General features: G+C 38.1%; 1 protein-coding gene across 7 annotated transcripts in view; it reads right to left on the reverse strand.

Moving 5' to 3' along the window:
- The window catches only part of XRCC4 (X-ray repair cross complementing 4), a 277018-nt gene that overhangs the window by 31299 nt on the left and 219208 nt on the right, over positions 1-26511 (reverse strand). For 5 of the 7 annotated variants that reach the window (XM_041752026.1, XM_041752027.1, XM_041752025.1 and 2 more), the window contains one exon: positions 25105-25747. In XM_041752026.1, coding sequence (XP_041607960.1) covers positions 25636-25747 — 112 coding nt within the window. In that variant the 3' untranslated portion in view covers positions 25105-25635. Of the gene's footprint in view, positions 1-15087; positions 22390-25104; positions 25748-26511 lie in introns of those variants that run through there. The other 2 variants (XM_041752029.1, XM_041752028.1) reach the window with 2 other exon arrangements.

Below are 26511 nucleotides of genomic sequence, written 5' to 3' on the forward strand. Positions count from 1 at the left end.
ATTTTATAAAATAACCATTTATCATTCTAGTCTCAAAAGTTGTAAAATGTACTAAACACATGTTTTACTTCCTATTCAGGAATTTAAATTTAATCTAGTTACCTCCTTATTAAAGATGGGACATCAAAGAATTCAGTATGAATAAAACATTCTGTATATGTTGTCCTTTTTGTGTATTTTGTCCTTTAAGTCTTGGAAATCAATTTGCTTTTTTTATCATGACAGTATTCCTAGAAGAGAAAACTAGCCGGAGTCAACAATGTATGGCACAGGATTCCAGAAAACTGGGTTCCTCTTGCTCTATGCTAACTACTTGGAACAAGTACACAGACTAATTTGTCCACACAAGATACAGCTTCTAAATGAAGTCTGTTCTTCTCTTAGCATTTGTTATGCTCGGCAAATACCAATCCTAACTGAACCCAGCTCTTTACTAATCGCTGAGGCACAAGATAACAGTTTTATCTATATATTTCCAAGATGAAGTTTTGCTGTCTATTTTCAGTCCAAGTAAATGCATAAGTAAGTCTTCTCTATATTACAGGTGATACAAAAAAAAAGTATGTTTTATGGATAACAAATGGCATCTCTATTCTATTCACACTATTTCTCTGGGAAGTAAGGAGTATTTTTCGAGTCTTCTGAACATATCTGGAAATTTAGAGTTGCAAAGCAAAAAAACCCAAAAAAACAACTGAGAAATTTCATTAAATGATATCATTAAAAGACACCCACCAATGGGGAGATATGAAGAAAAGCAAGTCCACTTTTTTATACAAGTGTATCAAGGTTCATGATTAGAATGAGCCCACAACCAGGCAAAGACTTGACTTCAATACAAGGAAAGGCCTTTTGTCTGGCTGCGGCCTTTGACGCTAGTGGAGAACATATGAGGTTGAGTAATTTAAGAAATCCTGGGGAAACAAACACTTCAGGAAAGCACTTTTACACTGTGGATTACGCTGTGCCTACTGCCTCTGTACAGCATCTGCCTTATCTGGTGCTTAGACAAGAAGTACACGTGAGTAGGTCCCCTTCGTGAAGAAGCTGACTTCCAAAGAGAGGTCAAGTGGCTAGCTTGGGAGAAGAGAGCTAGGCAGTGGGAGATCAAGGATTGGAACGTCAAAGTTAGTGACTCCAGCCTACTCTATCCTGCTGTGACACTATCTCCACTTTGCTGGGAAAAAAGTGTTGCTGGAATTATCTATCAATGGAACAGACGTTTGTGCTATTTGCAGTTATTTGGGGGAAATGTTTCTGGTTAACAGTAAGTAATATTTGCTTCTCCTGTTTCAGAGGTCATCATGAATGGTGTAGGTATGGGACTAATTCTTTTTGGCAGCCATGCCCTGGAGGGAAAGGGGAGCCAGAATTATCTCACAGACAAATAGAAAGGAACAGCAAGTTTTACACCCACTGGCTTTAAAACGACAGCCAGTTCCCCTTGTGACGTCTGCCTCAAGCTGAGTAATGCACTTGAGAACTGTTTTGCCAGCCTCTCAGAATGTAATCTTTAACCCCTTTTATTTTGGATCCTGGGACACTGTGGCATTGGAAAAAATGATACACTGCCAGGTTAAAAACCATAAAATTTAAACTGCCTTTCTTCTTCTTTCTCATATGCAAAGATGCAGAAGCCAATGCTATTGGTAACTGTGCATGACAGTGTGTGGTGGAAAGGGTCAAGTCAAAACTCTCTGACTCACACATCCTATTCACTTCTGTGTGGCCATAACATTAGTGGCCATAATAACATAATAAGAGTATTCAGAATGTCGGGTGATGACTGGCTTTTTCACCTTGATAAATACTTGGTGCTCACAGGTTAATATTTCTATGTCTCCCAATAATCTATTTGCTTTGTGATAGGGCAGGGCCTCACAAACTTCACTCTTGAATAACTCACATGGTTTCTGCTCTACTATGAAACCACCAATATTTTTATAATATTTTTCTTTAAATCGACTCATTCTATTATTTTAAAAGATTATATCATGACTGTAGGTGGATAAAGAATATATTGTTTGCCTTAAATAGATGGTAAGTATAAAGTACATATACAGTGAATACAAATCAGTGCTTTAAAATTTATGTAAATACTGATATCTTGTACTAAAGGCTCTGAATGTGAGGCCTAGATACTCTCTGTTAAAAAATAAATGAAAAACAGTGTAAGGGCAGGGGACACTGAAAAGAAGCATTAAAAATATGCAAATACCAAATTAAGTTTTCCTCTTTTGTGTGATCAGAAAGATTGAAAGAAAACTGTTAAGTCAACTTTTCATTATGGGAATCAGAATAATGATGTTGAGTCATTGTGTCATCTTGTGTGCTGTCCACTTTGAGAAATATTTCAGTAAAGAGTCTTTATAAAACATCTTAATTTTGAAAGGGCATTTTTTTTTTCTAAGTAGGCTCTACACCCAGTGCAGAGCCCAACATGGGGCTTGAATTCACAACCCTGAGATCAAGACCTGAGCTGAGATCAAGACCTGAGCTGAGATCAAGAGTCAGATGCTTGGGGATCCCTGGGTGGCTCAGTAGTTTAGTGCCTGCCTTCCACCCAGGGCATGATCCTGGAGACCTGGGATCAAGTCCCGCATCGGGCTCCCTGCATGGAGCCTGCTTCTCCCTCTGCCTGTTGCTCTGCCTCTCTCTGTGTGTCTCTCATGAATAAATAAAATCTTAAAAAAGAAAAGAGTCAGATGCTTAACTAAGTCTCCCAGATGCCCCCGAAAGAGCATTTCTATTGCTCACTTAGACACTAGTGAGAAAGAGAACTGAGACAAGGGTGGGTGTTGCTTTTCCTTCACAGTCAATTCCATTCGACACAAAATATGAATTATGTGCTCAGCTATTTCAAATAGTTTATTATTCTATTGGTGAAGAGAGAAAAATACATTTAAAACAAATAGCCACAAAGCAAATCAACACTCTTAAGGGTGCATGCTAAGGAGGTAGGCAGATAAGAGCACACGAAGAGCCTTTGGGTTCTTCTTTCGTGAATAAAGCACAAAACAACACTCCTTACAGATGGACAAATTAGAAATGGGCCACAAATGGATGGAAGCAGCCCAGTGGGGCTCAAGGCATGGTGAAGAGAAGGCAAGAACAAGAAAAATTAGATTTCTGGTCCTACTTTCCTGCCCCAGGGGCACTATCAGTGTTCAAAGGAGGGAGAGAAGCCCCACTCATGCTAAACATTATACTTTCAACGTCTATAGCTTGAGAAAATGCATAATGATCAAAGGCTTCTATTAATTCACTGAAGCAAGTAAGTGAATTTATATTTTATTCATCACCTCATCTATCGACATTTAAAAAATAGTACTGTGTCTGTGTATGACATATTATTTATTTAGTCTACTCATACTGAATGTGCATATGGATTTAAAGACCCCCTCACAATAAATTCTGCTACCCTCGGGGGTCCGAGACCTACTGGTTGGTAACCACGGAAAGGACAGGCTTATGATTGATGACAGTGAGGAGGGCCTGGGGCACATCTGCGGGTCCTCTATTGCTTTTATCATCATGACCCTCACACTTTCTTCCTGAAACTCTGCACTCCTCTCTGTTTACTGAAAATACTTTCTGTATAAACTTCAACAAGTTGGTTATGATTCTCCACAGTGGGAACATTTTTTTTCATGCTAAAAAATGAATTTGTGCTTTAATTGGAGACCTTCACAAGTGGGAGAAAAGTCATTTTAAATTCAAGATGCACCACGTCTTCTGCTGCATTTAATAATATTTTAGTCCTGAAGCTAGGTGGTGAATACATGGTTGTTTGCTGTGTGACTCTTCATACCTTTGTGACATCCATATTTAATAATAAATGAAGGCATAAGAATTTCCCTCAAAGTTAGTTTTTTTCCTTAACGTTGTTATCACAAGCCAATAAAATCTACCAATAAAATTATTACTTGCTGCACAAAGCATAGTGAAATAACACTATAAACTTACTTTCTGAGTGTTTTCTGGACTTTTAACTCATTTGCCCTAGTAGTTTTATCAGAATTTGTGATTCAAAATGTGCTTGTGAACTTTTGCCCATATGTGCATTCCTTCTTTTGGGTCTGCCTTTTGTGTGACCCTAAGGATATTTGTGACTTTCTTTTTTTTTAAATTTTTAAAAAAATTATTCATAAGGGACAGAGATAGGGAGAGGCAGAGACACAGGCAAAGGGAGAAGCAGGCCCCATGCAGGGAGCCCGATGTGGGACTTGATCCCTTGTGACTTTCTTACAAGCAGGGTTCAATGGATTATATATATGTTCTGGGCAGTCATTTCCTCTCTCCTGCAGCAGCAGTATCTTTCTCTTACCATGGCACAACTTACTATAAACTTGTCTATGTTTGCTGTCTACATGTACTAATAATGTTCTAGCCAATTTCAAACCACTCCACTCCAGCTTCTGTTCCTGTGATACCACGGGAAGTGCTCTTGTCATAGTCACAAACCACTTTTGTATGGGCCAAAAGGTCACTTTTTGGTCCTAGCTTATTCACTTGCTTTCTCAGATGCATGTGACATGTTGACATACATTCTTTTTTTTTGTTTTTTTTTTTTGTTTTGTTTTTTTTTTGACATACATTCTTAAGTCTGTTTCCATTATACTCACTTATTTATTCATTCAGGAAGATCTATTCTAGGTACAAAGAGTAGAACAGTAAAAATCACTGGGTTCTTGTGTTTATGGATGACTATGACAGAGACAGAGAAGCAAATATGCAGTTATAAGGGCAATGTAGTCTAGATGTGCTAAATGGTATGGTGGGGAAAATACGGTGTTAACACAGGACCTATGAGGAATGGCTAATCAGGATTTAAAAGGTCAGGGAAAGCTTTTTGAGGAAGAGGCATTTAATCCAAGTCTTAAAAGATTAATAGGAATTAGAATGGAGAAATATAGTGAGAAAGAGTCCGTGAGACAAAGAGAAGAGAATATGCAAGTGCTTGGAAGTGAAGAGAGAGGGGCACCTGGGTGGCTCAGTGGCTGAGCATCTGCCTTTGGCTCAGGGCCTGATCCCAGGGTCCTAGCATCAAGTCCCACATTGGGCTCCCTGCATGGAGCCTGCTTCTCCCTCTGCCTGTGTCTCTGCCTCTCTCTCTGTCTCTCATGAATAAAAATAAAATCTTTAAAAAAGATTTAAAAAAACGGAAGTGAAGAGAGAACATGAAAAGATGGTGTAACTTAGTGTGGATAAAATGAGTAGTTGGCTTTCTTTTTTTTTTTAATTTGGTTGGGGGGGGTGGCGGGGAATAGTAACAAAAGAATGATAACAGGTCACCAAAGTAGGGAAGCATCACATCATGAGTGGCCTTAAGACAATTTAAGAATATTGGACTTTTTAAATTCAGGGCAGGAGGGACAAATGAGGAATGTGGACCTGGAAAATAATTGAATCAGGGGAAAGGACTGGGTAGGGGCAGGATTAGAGGGCAAGACTTGTTAGGAGTCTGTGTCAGTGATCCAGGCAACAGTAGTAGTGTTGGTGGGGGTAGAGAAAATTAGCCATTATGGAGGAACAGAATTTAATAATTAGGTGGGGGCCAGGATGGAAGAAAATATCTGGTCATGAATGGAAGAGTCAATAATAACAATAAGGTTGGTGCTCTCCACCAGTGTAGAAATCAACCAAGTAGGAATGAGATGTGGCTAAAGGTTGAAGGGAGATCATGAGTTCGGCTGGAGCGTACTAACACTTCAAAAGCAGAGACACACTTGGACAGGCAGTGGGGACCTGGAAAAGGTTTGGCTCTCCTCTTTCTGAGATAAGGAATGAGGAAATAATTGAGGATTTCTCTGTTCCCAGGAGCTTTCTCAGGGAGATGTCTCAATGACCTATAACACAAGATGTGGAGTGTAGAGTGACAGGTTTCTAGCACGGAAAAAGTAGGAAAAGTAGGAGTGTCCTCCTACTTTCTTCTAAGTAGGAGGACACTTCCCACTACAGACAGAAGCCACAGCTCCAGATCCACAGCTCCAGGAACCAGGGTATCAGGGAATCTCTCATAAGAATCAGACATGTAATGATAAAGGACACATGACTCCATTGCCAAGTTTTTGGCAATATGCTGTAAGAGGCCTCAGGGGTCATAAAGGGTAAGGAGTTTAGGGGAAACAGAAATAGCCCTGAAATAGCTAAAACCTGGGTTGGGGGGCTTATGTCTTTCGTCAGGATCCTGACAAGGTCTTGGCAATATATCCAAGTTTGGGATCAGCAAATCCAGCCACGTTGGAATAAGGATAGATGAAATAAAGAAAAATATCAGTTTTTTAAATCTCAGCTTTGTTGGCTTGTGAATTTTATTTTGTATTTAATGCTGCATATCATTTTCAGTGGAGGTCTTGTTTCTTACAAGATCATTGCTTTTGCAGTTTTATCTGGAATAATATGCAAAAAGGAAGCATTTCCCTTTTAAATAAATTATTTAAACTGCCATTTGTCTGTTTAATGCCAATGCCCTTCTTACTTGAGATATTGTGCCTCTCTGTGCTGTTAGCAGGATAAAAATGAAAGACCGAAAGACTTCAAATATTTTGGTCCAAGGGAACCATTCTTCCGTTTTCAACCCGAGTTTTCCAGTTATATTCGAATCACTTCTCTATCGAGGGCTCTCTCTGCATGCTAATAATTTACATACCAACACAACCTAAGCCTTATTGAAAGGCTAGCAGTACACTATTAATGGAGTGTATTTCACTTTAGGAAGTCTGTTGGGAATTCCCAGAAAATTATATTTAGTGTATGTTAAAGGCTGAAATTTCTTCTGCAAATGAGTAAATTTCTTCCATGATTAGAACTAGGGCAGAAGCGACAAGGACTAGATCTTGTGGATGACCTGAATTTCTGTAAGCAGAGCACATCAACTACACAACAGTGCCTTGCACAAGGGTGGCCACCTCCCTTCTGCTGTATTAGTCATTATTAGCCACACCAGGGAGTGGTTTAACTCAGTTTACAAAAAAGGGATTGTTCTGCTACCCTCAGGGGAGTGTTTCATCACGGGAACCAGCTCTGCTGCATCGGGCATCATACTGCACCCATCTTTCCTTCCTAACAGTTTTGGCTAAACTGGAAGTGGCAGCGGATCAACACTAACAATCCTGCACCCTTAACGCAGCTATTCTTGGGCATCAGGCACTGTGCTAAGTGCCATTTTACATGAGCTCATTTAATCTTCAGAACCACCTGTGATGTGAGATTATTGGCTGCATTTTAGAAATGACAAAACTGAAGTCAGGGAGACGAAGACATTTCTCAAGGGTCACTCAGAAGGAGGGTTTGAATTCAACTGTTTGATCCTTGAAACTGTTCTCTTAATCTTAATTTTGAATCTGAGTCTGTCACTGGGCCAATGGCTTGCAAATTTTGTTCCCAAAGGGTGAGGGGGACAGAATTCTTGGATCCTACCCCAACTCTCTTTTTGTTGCTTTATATATTAAGGTTCAATGTAGAGCTCACTGAAATAAGAAACCATATCCGTTTTTTAAGAACAGTTTGAAGTTTCTGCATTTGCTCTGCTCTCTCTGTAAATCAGCTCCTTACCTGACATGGAACCCAGAACTGCCTGTTTTGTCTACTCTAGTGACTAAAAGAAAAGCCTCACCGATGACTATAAAGTCTAAAATCTTGTGTCAGTAATGCTGGGTTAGATCAATGAAGGCCTGTCAAAAGGATCCTATAATAAGACAAAGGGTAGCCAGTAGAAGTCCACTGTCCTCTATCTTTGGCATCAATTTATTAGCCATCTTGTCATACAGGAGTATCCCAGGACAAAAGACATGGGCAGGTGTATTTTGTTAGTGGAATGTTGGAAACGGAAAGTTGTAACAGTGAGGGCCTAGTGAAGAGACCATGACAGATCAAGTGGGACAGAGAAAAAGCAATTTTTCCCCAATGAACTAATACCATGGAGCAGAAATTTAATGACAGAGAGCAAGAGCGAGAGTGAGAGCGAGAGATCTTATTTGTTGCATAAAGGACAGCTAATTAGATTTAATTTATTACAGGCCACTCTAAGAAACCACATGCTGAGACTTACAATTTTTCCTAATGACAGTCTTACAGTTAAGAAAATATCACTGTCTTCATTCTAGATAGCTATCATTTCATAATTCAGAGAAAATATTGTGAAAATTTATTATATGGCATGGAAAACTTTTGGAATCAAAGCATTAGTATTATCTAATAGATAAAGGAAGCCCAGATTATAGAGGAAGAATGTATATAAACCACAAACATTCAGCACATTATCTGCAAGGGGTTTCCTGCATTGGACTGCACTTGAAAGTTTTTGGATCTCAAAGAGCGAAAGCTAAGGAATCTGCCAATTTGATGCTGCAGCTAGGCTTTCTTTTCTGGGAAAAAAAAACAGCCCAATGTGCCTGTTAGTTATGAATAATAAAGAAAGTAAATATCTCTGTTGCTGAAGCCAAAACAATAACCTGGATTCAGACCTTTAAGTTCAGAGAATGGGTCTTCAATTTAGTCACATAAATCAGATATGATTTAACAATTCTCTGCACATAGTTATTGGGGTGGAGGAGAGTACAGTAAAGGGCAGAAAACTAGTTTTTATCTTTATATAAATTTATGCTGCTTTACAATAGCATATTATTGTTTATTGTTAGGGAGACCCTCTCAGCACATAGGTCTATGGTGTGTGTGTGTGTGTACGATAAATCCATGTGTTGGGGTGCCTGGGTGGCTCAGTCATTTGAGACTCTGACTCTTGATTTTGGCTCAGGTCATAATTTCGGGGTCATGGGATCTGGCCTGTGTTGGACTCCACACTTAGCCAAGAGTCTGCTTCAGCTTCTCTCCCTCTCCCCATGCTCCTATTCCTACTCACAGTCTCTCTCAAATAAATAAATAAAAATTTAAAAACTAATGTATGTGTTTGTTATTGTTCCTGTATGTCAAGATCTTAGTGCTAGAGAATCTGAAAGACTACAGGAAAGTTGGGTATGTTTGAAATTGAGATTTTATAAAAGGTTTTTGATTGGGCTTGGTATAGCTTCAAACAGACTGTAGATGCCCCATACTTAGTTAGTGTAATAAGTGGCCTAAGAGCTGTAGTTTGGGAGAAATATACTGGTACTGAACCATTTGACTGCTTAAGTATATGGGTTAGGGCTGAACTCAGAGGGAGAACATGGGGCTTCCCTTAGAGAATTTACAAAATCATTCTGGAAAGAGAGAGATATGTTTATGGACAGGCAGGATATGCGATGGCTCAAGAGGCAAAATTTAGGATAAGGAGAGGAGGAACTTTTTTCCTTTGAGCCTCATGATAATTGGGCTTAGAGGGGACACATAATACAGGAGAATTGTATTGATTCTAGATGTCTATGCTAGATGGTCCATGTTGATACATCAGTTCTTGCACCATGGTCACATGTTATCAAGTGACTCCCTATGGATCCAGCCCCAGTAAATTAAACTAGTCAGTGTGGTGCACTTTCCTTGTATTATTCCCAACCTTTAAGGTTTTCAAGTAATCAGTGTGAACAAAAGGACTGCAGAATGACCACCAAATTTAGCAATATGGAAGTTATTGGAGAGCTTGATAAAATCTTAAATAAGGGTAGTCTGCTGTGCTACAGGAATCAAAAAAGGCTTACTGCCCCATTGTGGGATGAAGCAGTATAGGGGGAGACAGTGTGGTGGGGCAGCAGCTTAACGAAACCTATCCTAGGGAGATGAACCTATCCTCTGAGCAGTGGCCCACAGAAGGAGCAAAGACCTAGGCTCTGAGCCAGATGGTTGGGTGAAATGATAAACAATGACCAGGATACACTTGTAGACAGAACCACCCAATGATCACATAAGGTGAAGGCTCAGGTCTTTACTTTGGATATATAAAGTTAACAAAATCTTTGGGGTGAAAATCTCTCTTCAGAACAAGAATTTCCTTTGGATATATACCCAGAAGTGGGAATGCTGGATCACATGGTAGTCCTACTTATACTTTTTTGAGGAACTTCCACACTGGTTTCCACAATGGCTAAACCAATGTACATTCTCACCAACAGTGTGCAAAGGTTTCCTTTCCTCCACATCCTCACCAACACCTGTTATCTTCTGACTTTTTGATGACAACCATTCTAAGAGGTCTGAGGCAAAACCTCACTGTGGTTTTGATTTTCATTTCCCTGAAGATTAGTGATATTAACCATCTTTTCATATACCTGCTGAGCATTGGCATGCTGTCTTTGAAAATATGTCTACCGGGTCATTTTCTGATTTTAAAATTGGGTTATTTGTTGTTTAAATAAATATAAATTCCTCATATATTTTGGATATAATTCCTTATTAGATATGTGATTTGCAAATATTTTCTCCCATTTCACAGGTTGCCTTTGCATTTTGTTGACAGTTTCCTTTGCTGTGCAGAAACTTTTTAATTTGACTGAGGTCTCATTTGTTTAGTTTTGCTTTTGTTGCTCATGCTTTGGTGTTAATTCCAAAAAAATCAATTCTAAGACCAACGTCAAGGAACTTACCCCCTATGTTTTCTTCTAGGAGTTTAATTGTTTTAGGGCTTACATTTAAGTTTTTAAATAATTTTGAGTTGATTTTTATGTGTGGTGTAAGACAAAGGGTCTTATTTCATTCTTTTGCATGTGGCAATCCAGTTTTCCCAAAGATGACTTATTGAACAGACTAACTTTCCCTATTGAGTATTCTTGATGTCTTTGTTGAAAATTAGTTCATTGCAGCATTATTGTTCACAGCAGCCACGATACAGAAATGAACTAAGTGTCCACCAACAGATGAATGAATAAAGCAAGTGTAGGATATATACACAATGGACTATTATTCAGCCTTTAAAAAGAAGGAAATATTATCATTTACAATAATATGGATGACACTGGAGAACCGTATGGTAAGTGAAATAAGCCAGATACTGAAAGATAAATATATGATCTCAACCAAATGTTTAATCTTAAAAAAAAAATCAAACTTACAGTAACATAGAGTGGAATAATGGTTATCAGAGGCAGGGGGATGGAGGATAAGGGGAGATATTGATCTAAGGATACAAATTTTCAGTTTTAAGATAAGTTCTAGAGGCCTAATGTACATCATGTAAGTATTGTTGTCAGTGATGTTTTGTATACTTGAAATTTGCTAAGAGAGTAGATCTTAAATGTTCTCACTATACACATACACAAAATGGTTAACTGCAGGAGGTGATAGATAAATTCATTAGTTTGACTGTGGTAATTATTTCACAATGTATACACGTATCAAAATATTATATTGTACAACTTAAATATATACAAATTTTATTTGTCAAGAATAAATAAAACTCAGAAAAAATAAATGATCTCATTTTTGGCCTTACACTGATAGATCTTCAACATATGATTTGTACAAAGAAATGTAAAACTTGAACACAATAAATGCTGAAAGTCTGATATTATAATTTAGACCAATCTCTCAAATTAGATTCAGTGAAAGGTTTGTTCTACTAACATGTCAGTGAGCTCAATCAACAAAACTTCCCATGCCTTATTGCTCTTGTAATTACCATGACAAAAATTTGAACCATTAACTCAGAAAAATCTGTAAATGATCTATTGCATACAGAGCACCACTCTAGGCAAAGAAGATTATAGGGGAGCACAAAATAGATGAAGTCCCTCTTCTAATGGTGTTTGCAATCTGTCAAGAAGAGACCATCAACAAACAAATGAACACATTACATAATATGCCATGTTCTGATAAGTGATATGGAAAATAATGAATCAGAGCAAGAGAAGCAATAGTAAGTAGGAAATGACTATGTAGTTATCTGAAGGGAAGAGCATTCCAGCAAGAGGAACAGCATGTTCAAGTCACAATGACGACATGACTGTGGTTGGAACAGAGGGCAAAAGAGGGCAGGTTAAGAGGTAAAGCCAGAGAGATGAAGTTGGGGGCAGATTGTTAGAACTTTGTAAGAGATGGTAAAGATCCTGGTTTTTACTTGGGTGCGCAGGGATGGCACAGAAGAGTTTTGAGCACAGAAGGAACATGAGCTGATATTTTTTAAAAGCATTTTATTTATTTATTTCAGAGAGACAGAGTGTGTGCGAGCAGGGGGAGGAGCTGTGGGGGAGAGAGGAATCTCAAGCAGACTCCAGCTGAGCATGGAGCCTGACTCAGGGCTTGATCCCATGACCTTGAGATCATGACCTGAACCGAAATCAACAGCTGGATGCCCAATCGACTGAGCCACCCAAGCGCCCCGACCTGATATTTATAAATGGTTACTGGCTGCTATGGCAATAGACTATAGAGAGACTAGTTAGGAGGCTACCACCAATATCCCAGGTAAAACAAAATGCTGGCTTATTCTAGTTCTGAAGTTGGCAAAAAGAAAGAAAGAAAGAAAAAAGAAAAAGATCAGATTCTAGGTGTCTGTTACTCAGAAACTGGATATAGGATGTGAGAAAGGTAGATGAATCCAGAATGTCTCCAAACAAGTTTTTGCCTGGACAGCTGGTTGAATAGAGTTATTACTTATGGAATGCAAAAAGCTGGTCAAGAAGTATGTTTGAGGAGAAAATAAAGAATTTAATGTTAGATTTATCATGTTTATTATATATCCAAGAAGAAAGGCCAGGAGGAAGTTGGCATTTTTCATATAACTAGATGAGACCACTTACCCAACAATGTGAAGGGAAGAGGTCTGAGTACTGACACCTTTATAGAGATTGGAAATATTAGAAGGAAGTAAAAAAGGAATAAAGAAGGAATAGCCAGTGGAATAGGAAGAGAACCAAGAGAGAAAAATGAACCAGAAACCAAGTGTTTTAAGTTATCAGTGTTTTGTTTCAGGGTGACTAAGATGAGAACAGAAATAACAGAAATGACCAATGACTTTAGCATGGTCCAGTTAAGACTACAATTTGGAGATGTAGTGGTAGCAGAGGGCATATGCTGAGGAGTGGTCTCTCTATAGTTTAATTCAGTTACTATTTGGAGCGCCTTCTAGAGAAGTGGAAAGCTGATTCTAGCTATGGGAATTAAGGGAGGACACATACAGTGTATCTGTTGCCACAGTCTCCAACACTGAGGCCATCAGAAAGACCATCTCAATGACTATTTTTCTTTAGTTGAAGTTTGTTATAAGGAATCCACTCACTCAATTTTATTCTATTCAGATTTGTGTTCTTACCTTGGCACTCGGGGATAATATTTCTGAGCGCAATAGGTAGTGAGTCTGTGAGATGGAGTTTGTTCTTGATGGACACATTTCTCTAGTTTGTGAACTGTGGGCCAGAAATGAAAAGGTAACTCTGAAAATAAAAGCCAGGCACAAAGAGGTTTGTTGTTAACCTTCATGAAAAGCCCTATAACAGTTTAAGTGTCTCACCCTTCTGGGACTAAAGACATCATGCTTTCCCATGACCTGAAATGGAAAATCATTCCACTGTTTCTAGAACACACACCATCTGAAGCTGTCATAAAATATTTTACTTGTTTTATCTTACTTTTTCCTCTTGCTAGTTCGCTTTATTTTGGCAAGAGGTGGGATGTGATGACCTAAATGAGTCTTTTCCACATCTAATTTCCAGATTCTGGGACAAAAGTTTTACTTTCCTATTTAAAAACATATGAACTTCCAGAAGTTATTCAGAAGGAGTCCCACTGAAGGCAAATGTCCTATCAGTTTTAGCAAGGTCTGAAACAATTTATTGGAATGGGGTTTCCATTACCCCATGAGCAGATTGGTCACGTGAAGCAAATGCACAGTACCGTAAGTGGTATTTCCTGAGGTGATGGATCTCCCATCTCATAGCCTCTGAGCACAAGTTTCATGAAGCATAATGCTTTTTGCATACAAACCTGTAAATACCCACTGCAGATTTCACCAAATAAGCCTCCTCTGCTTACAAGGTTCTAAAAGTCCATGGCAGGCAATTCAAACAAAACTGTGTTCGCTTCTCTTCACTTTTTTCTCCCTAAGCTTACACCCCTGGGTTTTTGTTAACATTTAAAAAAAGATATTTAAAACTGCACTTCAGCCACCTTGTAAAATGAAAGAGTACATTGTACAGGCACCAAAGGTACACGTCAGTGCTTTTATCAAATTCAGGGTCCTGCTCCACTGCACTAATTGGAACCATGTGTTGAAAATGCAAGACAGGATTTTTTTCCCCCAGCTGTTGTTTAATTAAATGGAATAAAATAAGAACTAAACCTCACATTTCTTCATAAAGAGAGGCTGCCGGGTTGTTCTAATAGCAGGACTGATAGATGATCCTAAGTGGGGATGCTGGCACCTGTGTCAGGGTTCCAGGGACATCGGTAGTCTTTTTAATATTTAAGATATTCTCAATGATTCTGTGATATGGTTTAGCCACATTCATAGAATGCCTGACTGCAAATGCTTCTCTGATAAGGAGAGTAGGGAAGCGATAGAAACCCTAATTATTTTCAAGTATGCTGGAAGATTGACTCACAGATATTCTTTTTTATATTTTTATAAAGTTCAGTCCCTGCAAAAATCATCAGTGAAGTGGAAAAAGTGCCTCCTCCTGCACTTGCCCACTGAAATCTATGGAGAAACAGTGGCCAATACGTGTGCGTCTACTAGAAAGACTGAAAAATACTGTCTCAAGTTTTCTGTTGAAACTTGAAAAACAAAATGTAATTTCATTTTTTTTAAAGTGTTATTTTTGCCACTTTATTTTTGGGGAAAAGGATACTCTATACCTTTTAATTGTCCTGGGATCTAAATCCCAAGGAATAAAAGGTTAGTTCACAATGTCTCCTTTCAGGATTTCAGGCTCTCTCTCATGATGCTTTATGGTATTTAACATCCACTGAATGAGACCAGTGTCTTGTATTCCACTCCCTCCCTCCTGCACCAGTTTTGGATCTAGAACTGGTACCTCTGGACAAAGGGTTGAAGCCTTAGGACAGAGATGTGGATATTGCTTCCAACAGCTCAGTTGCACCTATGGCCACCAGAAGGAGGTGTAAGAAGTGAATTTACAAGAACAGCAACAGTAGTTCCTCCAAAGGTGTACAAAAGCAGCACTCTGCAAGGCATGGATATGTCATAGCGGGAATGTTCAAGAAACAAGGCCAATTTCACAAGAGGTTAAAAAAAAAATGCTGAAATCACTTGTAAAGGAAATGATGAAATCGCTCTTTCTTGTATCAAATCCCAAGGCCCGGGCACCAGAAAAGGGTCTCCATTGCGGGCCAGTTGTGTCACTCTACTATCAGGAGTCTTTCAACTTCCAAAGATTGTTGGAAAAGTTCAATCTGCGGATATTGCGTGGTAGGAGGTGGAGTCTGACAACTGTCCAGACAGGCTGGGAACAGCATCAGAGTTACACAGAGTTACAAAACCTGCAGAGAAGTGAGAGACCTCTCGGTGCCTGTGGTTGTGCCCTTGTGTTGCCTTCAGGTTGCCTTTTCAAAAGCATAAATGGCATCAGGTCACTCCCTTTCTTCTATGATCCTTCTGTAGTTGTTCATTCCCATGAAAATCAGTGAGGAGTCTGCACCGCCTTCTCAGCTTCACACTGCATCTTTTTTTCTCCCTTTACTCCAGCCACAAAGCACCGAAGATGCCACACTTACCCGCTCCTCTGTTCCTCACACATGGCTGAGTGTACCTCAGTCACCCAGCAAATCCTCAGTCATCCCAGAAGGTCAGCTCAAACTTTGTCCATCTCCTCTCTTAAAGCTTCCCTTCCCCACAACCTCTTCTTCCTGTACTCTCCCAACAAAATAAACACAGGCTGATTCTTCTCAGCTTCCTGGGCTCCTTTCTTAGAGCACCTGTCATACATCTTGATCACCTGTGCACAGGTCAGCCTCCTTCCCTGGTTTAGACTTCCAGGCATTAGGAGACAGGATCAGGTTACTCATTTTTATATCTCCAGGGCCTGCAAGAGCCCTTGACACAAAGTGTTCGGTAAACATTTGATGACTGAACAAACACATGCACATTAGGATCTGTATTCTTTTAATCATAGTTGAGAATTTCACATAAGGATGCAGGAATCTGTCCTTATACATAGCCCAAATTTCAAATTCTTGAGATGAATAATTACTGACACATAGGGTAGTGACAGGAAAAGCACACACTGAGGTACTATCACTGAAAAAACAACATTTGCTGATTACAGGCAATTATGAAAGTTATTGAAATCATATGTGATAGGTTAGGGCTATAAAGGAAAAAATCAAAGGAAGAGAGATGTTCTTCAGAAGTGGCAATAATTTATATAGAATTCCTCAAGAAAATACTAGTATTATTTATTTTATTATATACTTTTTCTCTCACCTTCCTCCAATGTCCTAATTCTTGCAGAACATAAAATTCTTGTTAAACAAGCATAGCTTTTGGATGACACATCACTGAATCTGAAAATCTATCTCCGTGTCGGAAGTAACCACACTTTGAGATTCCAAATCATATGGAAAGATAACCAGTTATTGCCAATATGGAGTTGCAATATTATCTTCTGAGGGAGAATATGAATAAGTGAATTAATGGGCAAATTCATAAACATACTTAGAGCTCTGGGATATATGCTTCTTTTCCCTATATAGCACTTGGGCACACACGTTTTCCTTTGGATTTCTTCCTTTTTTATACTTCAGTGGTAAATCTGCCTCCCTTCTGATAGTCACATTATTTTCTTAGGTCACTACCTTCAATTAGGTCTTCTTTGCTTAGAAGTCAGGTCATCTTTTTTCTAAATTTGTTTTTAAGATTTTATTTATCTGACAGAGAGAAAGAGGGAGAGGGAGAAGACAAGTAGGCAAAGTGGCAGGCAGATGGAGAGGGAGAAGCAGGCTCCCCATTGAGCAGAGAGCCTGATATGGGGCTCAATCCCAGGACCCTGGGTTCATGACCCAAGCCTAAGGCAGACGCTTAATTGACCAAGCCACCCAGGTGCCCTGTCATGTCATCTCTTTAACATGATACTGCATATATGGTTGGAGCAGACAGTATTATTTTAACACTCAACACTAGAGACAATGTTACATGAAACTATGTTGCATGCCTATTTGATAAACACATAGGATGATCAAAATAAAAGAGTTCAACAGTTTTTCATAGGAAAGTAACAGGAATTGAGGGAAAGCTGAGAGGGGGAGAGAGTAAAGGGATGGACAATAAGGCAGGAGGTTGGACTCTAACATGACATGTTGTCAATGGAAAATTCAGGCACCGGAAAGCCAGAAGACTTTAAACAATTGAGTAATGGTACAATCAAATATAAATTGCTCATTTTCTTTTAGGTAAATTACCTCTCTCTGGCCCAAATCTTCAATCAATTCTGCTATATACAGAGATTTCTCAGCGCTTTTGTCATGGAAGTCAAAGAAAGGAGGTGAGTTCCATGGCTGAGATGCCAGGGAACAGAGAAAGAAGAAAATCAGTTTTATTTAAAACATAAGTGAGACTCTGAAGTAGGAATTCAGAGCAGAAATGGCCATGAAAATAAATCCTACAGGAATTCACAAAAATCTTGCAAAAAGCATGAGACTTCAGGAAGGACCAAGAGTGGGGAGCTTGCACTAGTAAATTTCAGAGTCAATTTAGCTGATCATCTGGTTCTACATAACTGTATGCTGATCCATTATATGCTGATTGGATAGTAGAATAGTAACAGTCATGATAAGGGTTTCATATATGCTTCATTTACTGTGTAGCAGGCACTGTGCTAAGTGCTTTATCTGCATTATCTTATTTAATTTTCATTGCATGGATGAGAAAACTCAAGGTCAGTGAATATCAGTATGTTGCCCAGACTCAGACAGTTGACAACAGGTGTCAGACACACTATAGAAATGAGGCCTAATCTCATCCCCAAATCCACATTTGTAATTCCTACTTACTCTATTATCAAATTCCAGCCAGAAGAAACCAGTTTTTGTGCCATGTTTATACTAAAATCTACTACAAATGTAAAGCTGTCACTGTATGTTATTCTATATGAGAACTGTATTAGTCAGCTATTGTTAAAATACCACTATATAACAAACTAGCCCAAATCTTAGTGGCTATGAGTAGTAAGCAATTATTCTCAAGCTCATGGTCAGCCTGGTTGACTATAGTTTAGTCTATCTAGAATGGGGTCAGATGGATGGCTCTTTTAAATGTTTCAGGATAGTGAGCTTGACTCCAAATTAGGACTGAGTTCAGTTTTGCTCCATATCTCATCAGGGACCCAGGCAGGAGGGACAGCAGCTACTTGTGGAATGTTTTTTCCCACAGCAGAAATGAGCAGCTCCCAGAGGAGAAAACAGAAACATGTAATAACTCTTAACTTCCAGGCTCAAAAACTAATATATTTTATCCACCTTTTATAGTCCAAAGCAGGTCAAAGGAATGGTGGTGGTGGCAGAGAGTAAATATTTACTGGCAATAATTTAATCTTCCATAGCAATCTGATTACTCCTCTGTAAACTTACTTCCTCGGAGAGATATACTATATTGTATCTCTTAAGGGAGTAGAACAAAATTGTTTTCAATATTACTCAGTAGAGGCTCTGGAAAATTTCAGATGAATTCCCTAAATGTTTGCAAAGCACACTGACAATGCATACTCCTCCCATCATCACTACTAGCATCTTGTCCTAATAGAGGATCTAGAAGTTTCACAGAGTTTTCAATTAGGTGATGTATGGGAGAGGACCCGTTGTCATCATAGAAGAATCCTACAACTTGATGGTAGGGTTTTCACTATTTGGTAAGATCAAGAAAAATTATACTGCTTTGTACTCTCTAAAGGAAAAGCATATATGCATGGTAATCTACCAATGGTGGCAACTTGGTGGCACCTTACATTTAAAATTCATTTTCAAGTAAAATGTATGGCACTGTGCTATGTTGTCAAAGATGAAAGACATTTCACATTTTTCCTAAAATCCATCAATGAAAAAGATAAAAATCTATCAGTGATTTGGTGACACATCTAAGGAAGGAAAGACCTTAGCTATATATAATGGCATTTTAATGAATTTTAACATCTATATTATAAACACTATATAAATTTAAATTATAAAAGTAGTTTTACTTTCCCCTTATATTCAACAGTTTTTCTATACCAATCTAGATTAAAACTCTCTGGAAATATTTTTTTTTAATGGCAGTGTTAACTAGTGACAATTTGTCAAATGAAGAAAACAAAACTTAATTAAAATGTTCGATGGAGAATATATTTGATTTCCTTATCACTTGGGTACTTTTTGCTTTGCTTTAAAGAACCATTTCATTAATAAGACCTCAGAAAAGGGAGCAGTAATTCTTAGAGATATGCCTGTATTGAAACTGGCTCTCAACCACAGAAGGACCTGAAGCTCCTTGGCGCAGTGGCTACTCTACCAATCAGTCTCAAGGGTTGCATGGCACCCCTGCTCTGCTTTCTCCTAATCAGTCTCCGTGCTAACTTACATATCAGCTTTTTCAGTGAACTGAGGTTCAGCTATGCCATGAGGGTCACACTTCTTTCTCTGGTCTAATCGGCTATGGTTAGGGTTGGGAGGTGGGGCAGGGGCATGTGTATAACACAAGGGTACTATACCAGACACCCCTTGCACGCCACCGCAAGATCCTTTGGGCCCCACCTCAATAGCAGCCATTTCTCTGGCAATCAGATCCAGGCAGGTTTAGCTATCAGGCAGGTAACGGCAGCTGTGCCGCTCTTTTTTCCTGTCCAGGGCTTCTCTGAGACTGCGGCTTTGGTCACCCACAGGAACCTGCTACGTATAAATGGGGGCCAAGTGCAATATGTGGGAACAATGCTTCCAGGCCACTCTTTACCACTGGAAACAGCAACTCATGTATAAGTGCTTCTCCCTTTTATTCCTGGTTATATATCCTGGGAGCACTTTCAGAAGTTACTTCAGAAGATCCTAGTGGGGTGCAGCATGTCATCCAAAGGGCTGGCTGCCTTGATAAGGCATCCTTGCACTAGTTTTCCCTCCTTTCTTTCTAAATGCTTCTAGTCTAGCACTCCTGCTCCCTGGGATCAGATTCCCAAATAAATTGCCTATATACAAGCCCTTATCTCAGGATGTTTTCAGACAAGTGTAGAGTTAAGACAGATTCCTAGACGGGTCTTGTATGAGCAGGTCCATAAAAATTGTCTAATCCACCCACATTTATTTGACTGACTGTGTTATTTCTAAGATAGTAATTAAGCTGGAGACTGTCTCTAAACCAAAAGTAAGTAGTTCGGGACTAACCCATGTTCCATTTACTGGAACAGTAGCCACCAAAATTGCTCTTGCCCTTAATGAGGACATCTACGATCAAGATAGGTGCAGGCTCCAATCTTCCTTGTCTTTCCTGAAGAACCAAGAGCCTTCAGGGACCGAGGCCCTCATTCTGAAAATACACTTCCTTGGGGGATTTTGAGGTGAGCATTTAGGGATGAAAGGCCTCCAAAATAGGGAAGAAAAGTTAACATATGAACACTAAAATTTATAATGAATTTTATTGGAATGTAGAGGAAAATCAGAAAGGGATAATTACAGTTGGCAAATGATAAGACATGTGGATAACTGAAATGGAGACAGTGAGTAGAAGACAGGCTGGGAGTGTTTTAGGTTGAGTAGATCAGAGAGCTGAGAGTTAGTAGATCAGAAGACAGCAGATGGATGGTCAGTTATGAAGCAACCACAAAATGCTTATCATGTATTTTTCAAGGTTTCCTTTTCCAATTATTAAAATATGGAGAAAATCACTGCAGGCTTGCTCACAGAACACTTCAATGAAATCCGCGCTCATGAAAAGCATTCACTGGAAGTTTTCAGAACAGCAGTGAAAAATTTCAATTCAGATAATAGCTAGAAATGGATAAATAGGTCTTTTGTGACGCGATTGTTCTCCCTGACAAAATGTGTTAACTACCTATTCTTTGCATTTCCTGATGTATAGGCAAATTAATGAGGTCTTTTATGAATTTAGATGTCAGCTATTTAATTTCATTTTATTAAAAATGGATTCTATAAATAATACCAAGTGCAAGAATTAGAGACACAAAAGGATGAGGGTTGGCTGCTTCTGGGCGGTATCTATCAAGGATCCATTCACTGGTTTTCCTTCTCATTCCCAGGTGTCCAGGAAGGGCCCAGGACCTGAAGATTTCTGGTACTGTAGATGTTCCCATGGAAGCATCAGTTTGAACTGTAGAGCTCAATGCTTGTAATGTCTGTATTATGTAACTCAGTTTCATGCTCTAAGTCCACCTGGCCAATATCTCTCCTGGGATGCCTTCTAACTTGTCTCCTTCATTCTGATGATTCACAATTACAAACTTGAGCATTAACCCCAAGCCCCTACCCCAAGTACCTTCTGCATTCTCCTCTAATCTGGCAGACAGCTTCATCCTCAGCTCACTGTCCCCAACCCTACCAATTTCTTTTACACTCCTAATTGGATCTTTTATCTTCTATGGGTACTTACTCATAACTTTTAGTTTTTTGTTCTTCTCTTTATGCCCCTTATCCTACTACACCTTGATATTATAGTTCACCACATAGTGGCTTGGGGTCCCAACCTCAACCCCCTTCCACTCTTTGAGAGCAGGCTCCAAATTTCAATTACTAGAACATAAGCTCCACAGCAACAGAGCACACATATTACTCATTTTTGCATCTAGTGCCCAAAACAGAGACTGATAGAAATGCTTAATGAATATTTGGTGAATAGACGGATTTATCCTTTAATTCTCCACATGGCCCAGGTCTGTATTTTGTGCACAACTGATCCTTTACAAACATTTGTTGAATCAAATTTACCCAATAAAGAGCTACTTGGCTCTAACACACAGGGTCTAGTATTTTATAAATCTAAGTTATAGGCCACTAAGAAAAACTTGTCTGAAGTAGTTTCCTGACCTTTTAAAACTACATAATAAAGACATCTCTTTTCCTGAGATGGGACTTACATGAACTTTCCTAATGAGGCCTAAGCCATACTATTTGATTGTAGACTAGAGCCAAGAATTATAAATTTTAAGCTGAAAAAAACTTAAAAAATGCAAACACCTTGTTTTACAATGGAGGTCAAAAAAGGTCAAAAGAATAAAAAATAAAACGATATTCATGCTGCATTATAACTTAATTCTGTGCCTTCCATTTCAGTGTTTTCTTGCAACAATCTACTTTTGAGGATAGACAATGGAAAAAGGTGAGGAAAAATCATGGCATAGAATGACCAGGTCTGGACACCTTGACACTAAATCTATAGGTATTTATCTACATAGAGTACAAAATCTAAAACTATCCTTTCAATTTCTCCACACTAGATATAAAGAAGAGAACAATAACTATGATCTTATTATGTTCTATACCAACCAGCTGAATCAATCTGACCCACAATAATGGTTGAAAAGATCCACTGCCCTGGAAAAATACAACCAAAATTTTATAAATATTATGAACTTTATAAATTTTGTTGTTACAATTATTAGGAAACACTCTTTGTATATCACTCTCACCACTAGTGGGTTAACAGCCAAAATTGTTTTCTTCTTCTAACTTAAAAAAGTTGTACATTTCTGTATAGACACACACACACACACACACACACACACATACACACACACACACTTTGTACAAAAATCCCCTTGGAAAAGTCCAAGACAAATCGTGGATTATATGAGACTCATTATTATACTGAAGTTCCTATATAACTGAGTCGAATTTTAGACTTTATATTTTTATATTTCACATATTTACATTTATATTTATTTTAAAGTTTCCCCTCTTACATGGAAGCCACGCCAGAAATAAAAATGCTGTTAAATTTCTATTTAAAATATTCTGCTGTTCCATCAACTTAGTAAAATCCTACTTATGATATCAACAGTGATGTGTAATTTCTTTTGCATACTCTCTGTAGGCAAGCCTACATGCATACACATGTATGTTTATATTATTTATAATTAATCATGAAAAGTACTTGAGGTTTCTAAGCAATTATTTCTTTATATAGAATCAACTGACTAAATTTCAACCGTAAGCTTCTTTTCAAAACAGTTTGAAACATTCTGAGTGCCTATTTGTGATAGACATACATTTATTCACTCAACAAATGCTTATTAAAAGCCTTTGTGATCTAGCTCTGTTGTAGGAACTGGAAATAGCTAAACAGATAGTCATGCTTCTGCTGTGATGTGCCTTATTTCCTATTGGGAGACAGATAGAAAGAGAGAGAGATGAAAAAATAATTCTAGGTAGTGATATGCACAGTGAAAAAAAAAAAAAACCCAAAACACTCCAATGGGACAGTGACTGGGAATGTGCTCATCTTTAGAAAGGGTATTTCAGGGAAAGCACCCCTGAGGAGGTGACATTTGATTCTAGACCTGAAAGATGAGAAGAGACCAACCAACCATATAAAGATGTACATTCTGAGCAGAGGGACCAATAATACATGGCTCTGAGCTCTGTCCTACCTGAGGAATAGTAAAGGAGCAAGGCAAACAAAGAGGAAGAAGCAGGAAATCAAGGGGATACATAGGTAGGGGCCAAATCATACCAGACTTTAGAATCTGTGATAAGGAGTGTGAACATTATTCAAAAGGCAATGGATTGGGGATCCCTGGGTGGCTCAGGAGTTTAGTGCCTGCCTTCGGCTCAGGGTGTGATCCTTCAGTCCCGGAATTAATTCCCACATCGGGCTCCCTGCATGGATCCTGCTTCTCCCTCTCTCTGTGTCTCTGCCTCTCTCTCTGCATCTCTCATGAATAAATAAATAAAATCTTAAAATTTTTTTTTTAAAAAGGCAATGGATTACTATTGGATGGTTTCAATCCAGGCAGTGAAATGATCTTATCTAAAATTTAAAAAATTCAGTTTGTCTGCATTGCAGGGTAGGGGATGAGCATGGAGATCAGTCAGGAGGCAGACATAGTGATTGAGAGAGAGAAATAGATAGAGTCAAGCTGTATTTTGGAGGTAAAAATAATGGGACGTGGGAGAGAAGAGAAGCAGATGCACCAAGGGGGATTCCTGGTTTTTAGCCTGAAGCAACTAGTGCAATTTGGTGGATGGGGAACCAGGGGAGAGGGGTTGGTTGAGACAATCAGATCATCCAAATACTCCTCTGAAGCAAATAGATCTACTCAGTCAGATTTTTAAGAACCTTTTGTGATAATGATAAAGTATGCACCTGACCCTTGAACAATACAGGTTTGAACAGTGCAGGTCCACTTATACACAGAATTTTTTTTATAGTATAGTAGTTAAATGTATTGTCTCTTCCCTAGGATTTCTTATTAACATTTTCCTTTCTCTAGCTTAGTGTAACAATGCAATATATAATATACATATAAATATAAAATATGTATTAATTGACTTAAATTATCAGTAAGGTTTCTCATCAAAAGTAGGCTCTTAGTAGTTAAGGTTTTGGGGGTCAAAAATTATACACAGTTTTTTGACTACACAGGGTTTCAGCATCCCAACCCCTACATTGCTCAAGGGTCAATTGTATGTATACGTATATAACTATGGAAATAGAACTATTCTAACTTTGGAGACATTAGCATGTAAATCATACTTAAGTTAAAGCCACAGAAAAGTTAGGTAGACAATGTAGACAATGAAAAGAAGAAGGCTGAAGAATAAGCCCGAGACACTCAAAACACTTAACTGTTGGTCAAGGAGAAAGACTTAGGGACCAAAAAGAAAGAGGAAGCTAAACATCATACATTACTGCAAAAGTCCGGTGAAAAAAATGTTTCCTGAGAAGTGACTATGTCAGGTGTAGCTGAGAGGTTTAGTTCCCAGGACCAATTATTGAATTTGGCAACATGGTGGTAACTGTTAATTTTGAGCACCATAGAGAAAATGAGTGTTCAACTGGAGAGAAGTGAGGACAAAGTGAGATGGTAGGAGGTGGAAACAATAAGTTTTTTTTTTTTTAAATTGTGCTAGATGTTTCTGAAGATAGATAAGTAAATGTGACACGGTCCTTGTTCTCAAAGAAGGTCCTTAATGTGTACAAAATCTTTCATCAACAATCTCTGAAAAATACATTTTTGATATAAAAGGGGTTATATTTTATATTAATAAGTACCTTACAAAGCCTGTTACTATGAAAAAGGAAACAGCTAGCTAAATAACATATTTTATTAGGAACACAAAATCTTCAGTGCATCAACAATTTTATCATTAGATTTTCAGATTATTTGTGTACAAACTAAAAATAAATTTTATACATCATTTCACAAATTAAAATGCTCAAACACTGTTCAGAATAGGAGTATTCAAAAAAGAATTGTAGACAGTTTCTTTGTCCTATTTCCAAAATCTTCCTAGACAGGATGTTAGACAGCTACCATATATAACATGTGTGAATTGAATAAGATAAATGTGTCCTTTGCAAAAAAAAAAAAAAGTCTGAGATTTTATGTAATTATAGGTATGTGAATGAATAGTTTGGAATAATGTACCACTGTCATCAAATCATATCTTCATATACATGTATAATCCATTTTGTACAATGGTTTCAATTCACTGTGTATGTAATTAAATTGTAAGGTACAGTAATAGCTGCTGCTGAGCTGAAATCTTGCTTTTTTAGTTTAAAGAAATGAAAAGAAAACATAGTCTAGTGAACATCAAAGTACCTTTTTGAGACAGTTAAATCTCATCAAAGAGGTCTTCTGAACTACTGTTTCTTAGAGTTTCTAAAGACATGTTTTCAGCTGAGCTGTGCTCCTTTTTTGACGTCTCAGGTAGTGGAGGATCAAGCCTAGAGTATAAAGAAAATTAAGATAATTTTATTCTTAAAAATGCCATATAGAGTAAAAGAAAATTAAGAGATACATAACTGAAATAAAAGTTAAATTCTATTTCAGAATTGGTTTAAAGACTCATTTCCCTATACTGCATTAACATAAAAAAAGAGATGAAGAGAATTTAATTACTTTAACTGCTTTAGAATTAATCTGTCTCTATCCTGAACTAACAAAATTTCAAGGGCCTACAACAATACTCATAATTAAGGTCAAGAAATAAAATATCCTCTGTGTTGTAAGTCTTTTTATGCTAAGATACAGAAGGTCTCTCAAGTCATTTCTTTAATAATCCCATCAATTTACATTTATAATTTACATCTTCCTTTGGCTCCCTTAAATTCTATTAACATGCATTTTAATCTCTTATATCAGAAAATTCTGGCACATGAATTTCCTTTAGCAGTCTTTTGATTCTAAGTGTGTATATAACTAATAATGGCATCACATTTTAGCAGTTGTTGATGAACATAAATGTTCACATTCACTTACTGAATTTACATCTCTTTACTTAGTAACTAAATTTTATTCAGTTTCAGTCCTGGAGTTACCACATCCATGGTCTGACCTCTGTATTTATGTAAATGTTCTCTTTGAGTTGTAGGATAAAAGGCATGATGATCACAAATTGTTAACTGGATTCATAAAATGGTAAGCTGTAGGGTAATAGAGCTCAATCAGAAGGACCCTTGTATAAACTTTGTCCGTGGTTCTTTGTGGA

Source organism: Vulpes lagopus, chromosome 4 (assembly GCF_018345385.1).
Source record: "Vulpes lagopus strain Blue_001 chromosome 4, ASM1834538v1, whole genome shotgun sequence".
Taxonomy (NCBI): domain Eukaryota; kingdom Metazoa; phylum Chordata; class Mammalia; order Carnivora; family Canidae; genus Vulpes; species Vulpes lagopus.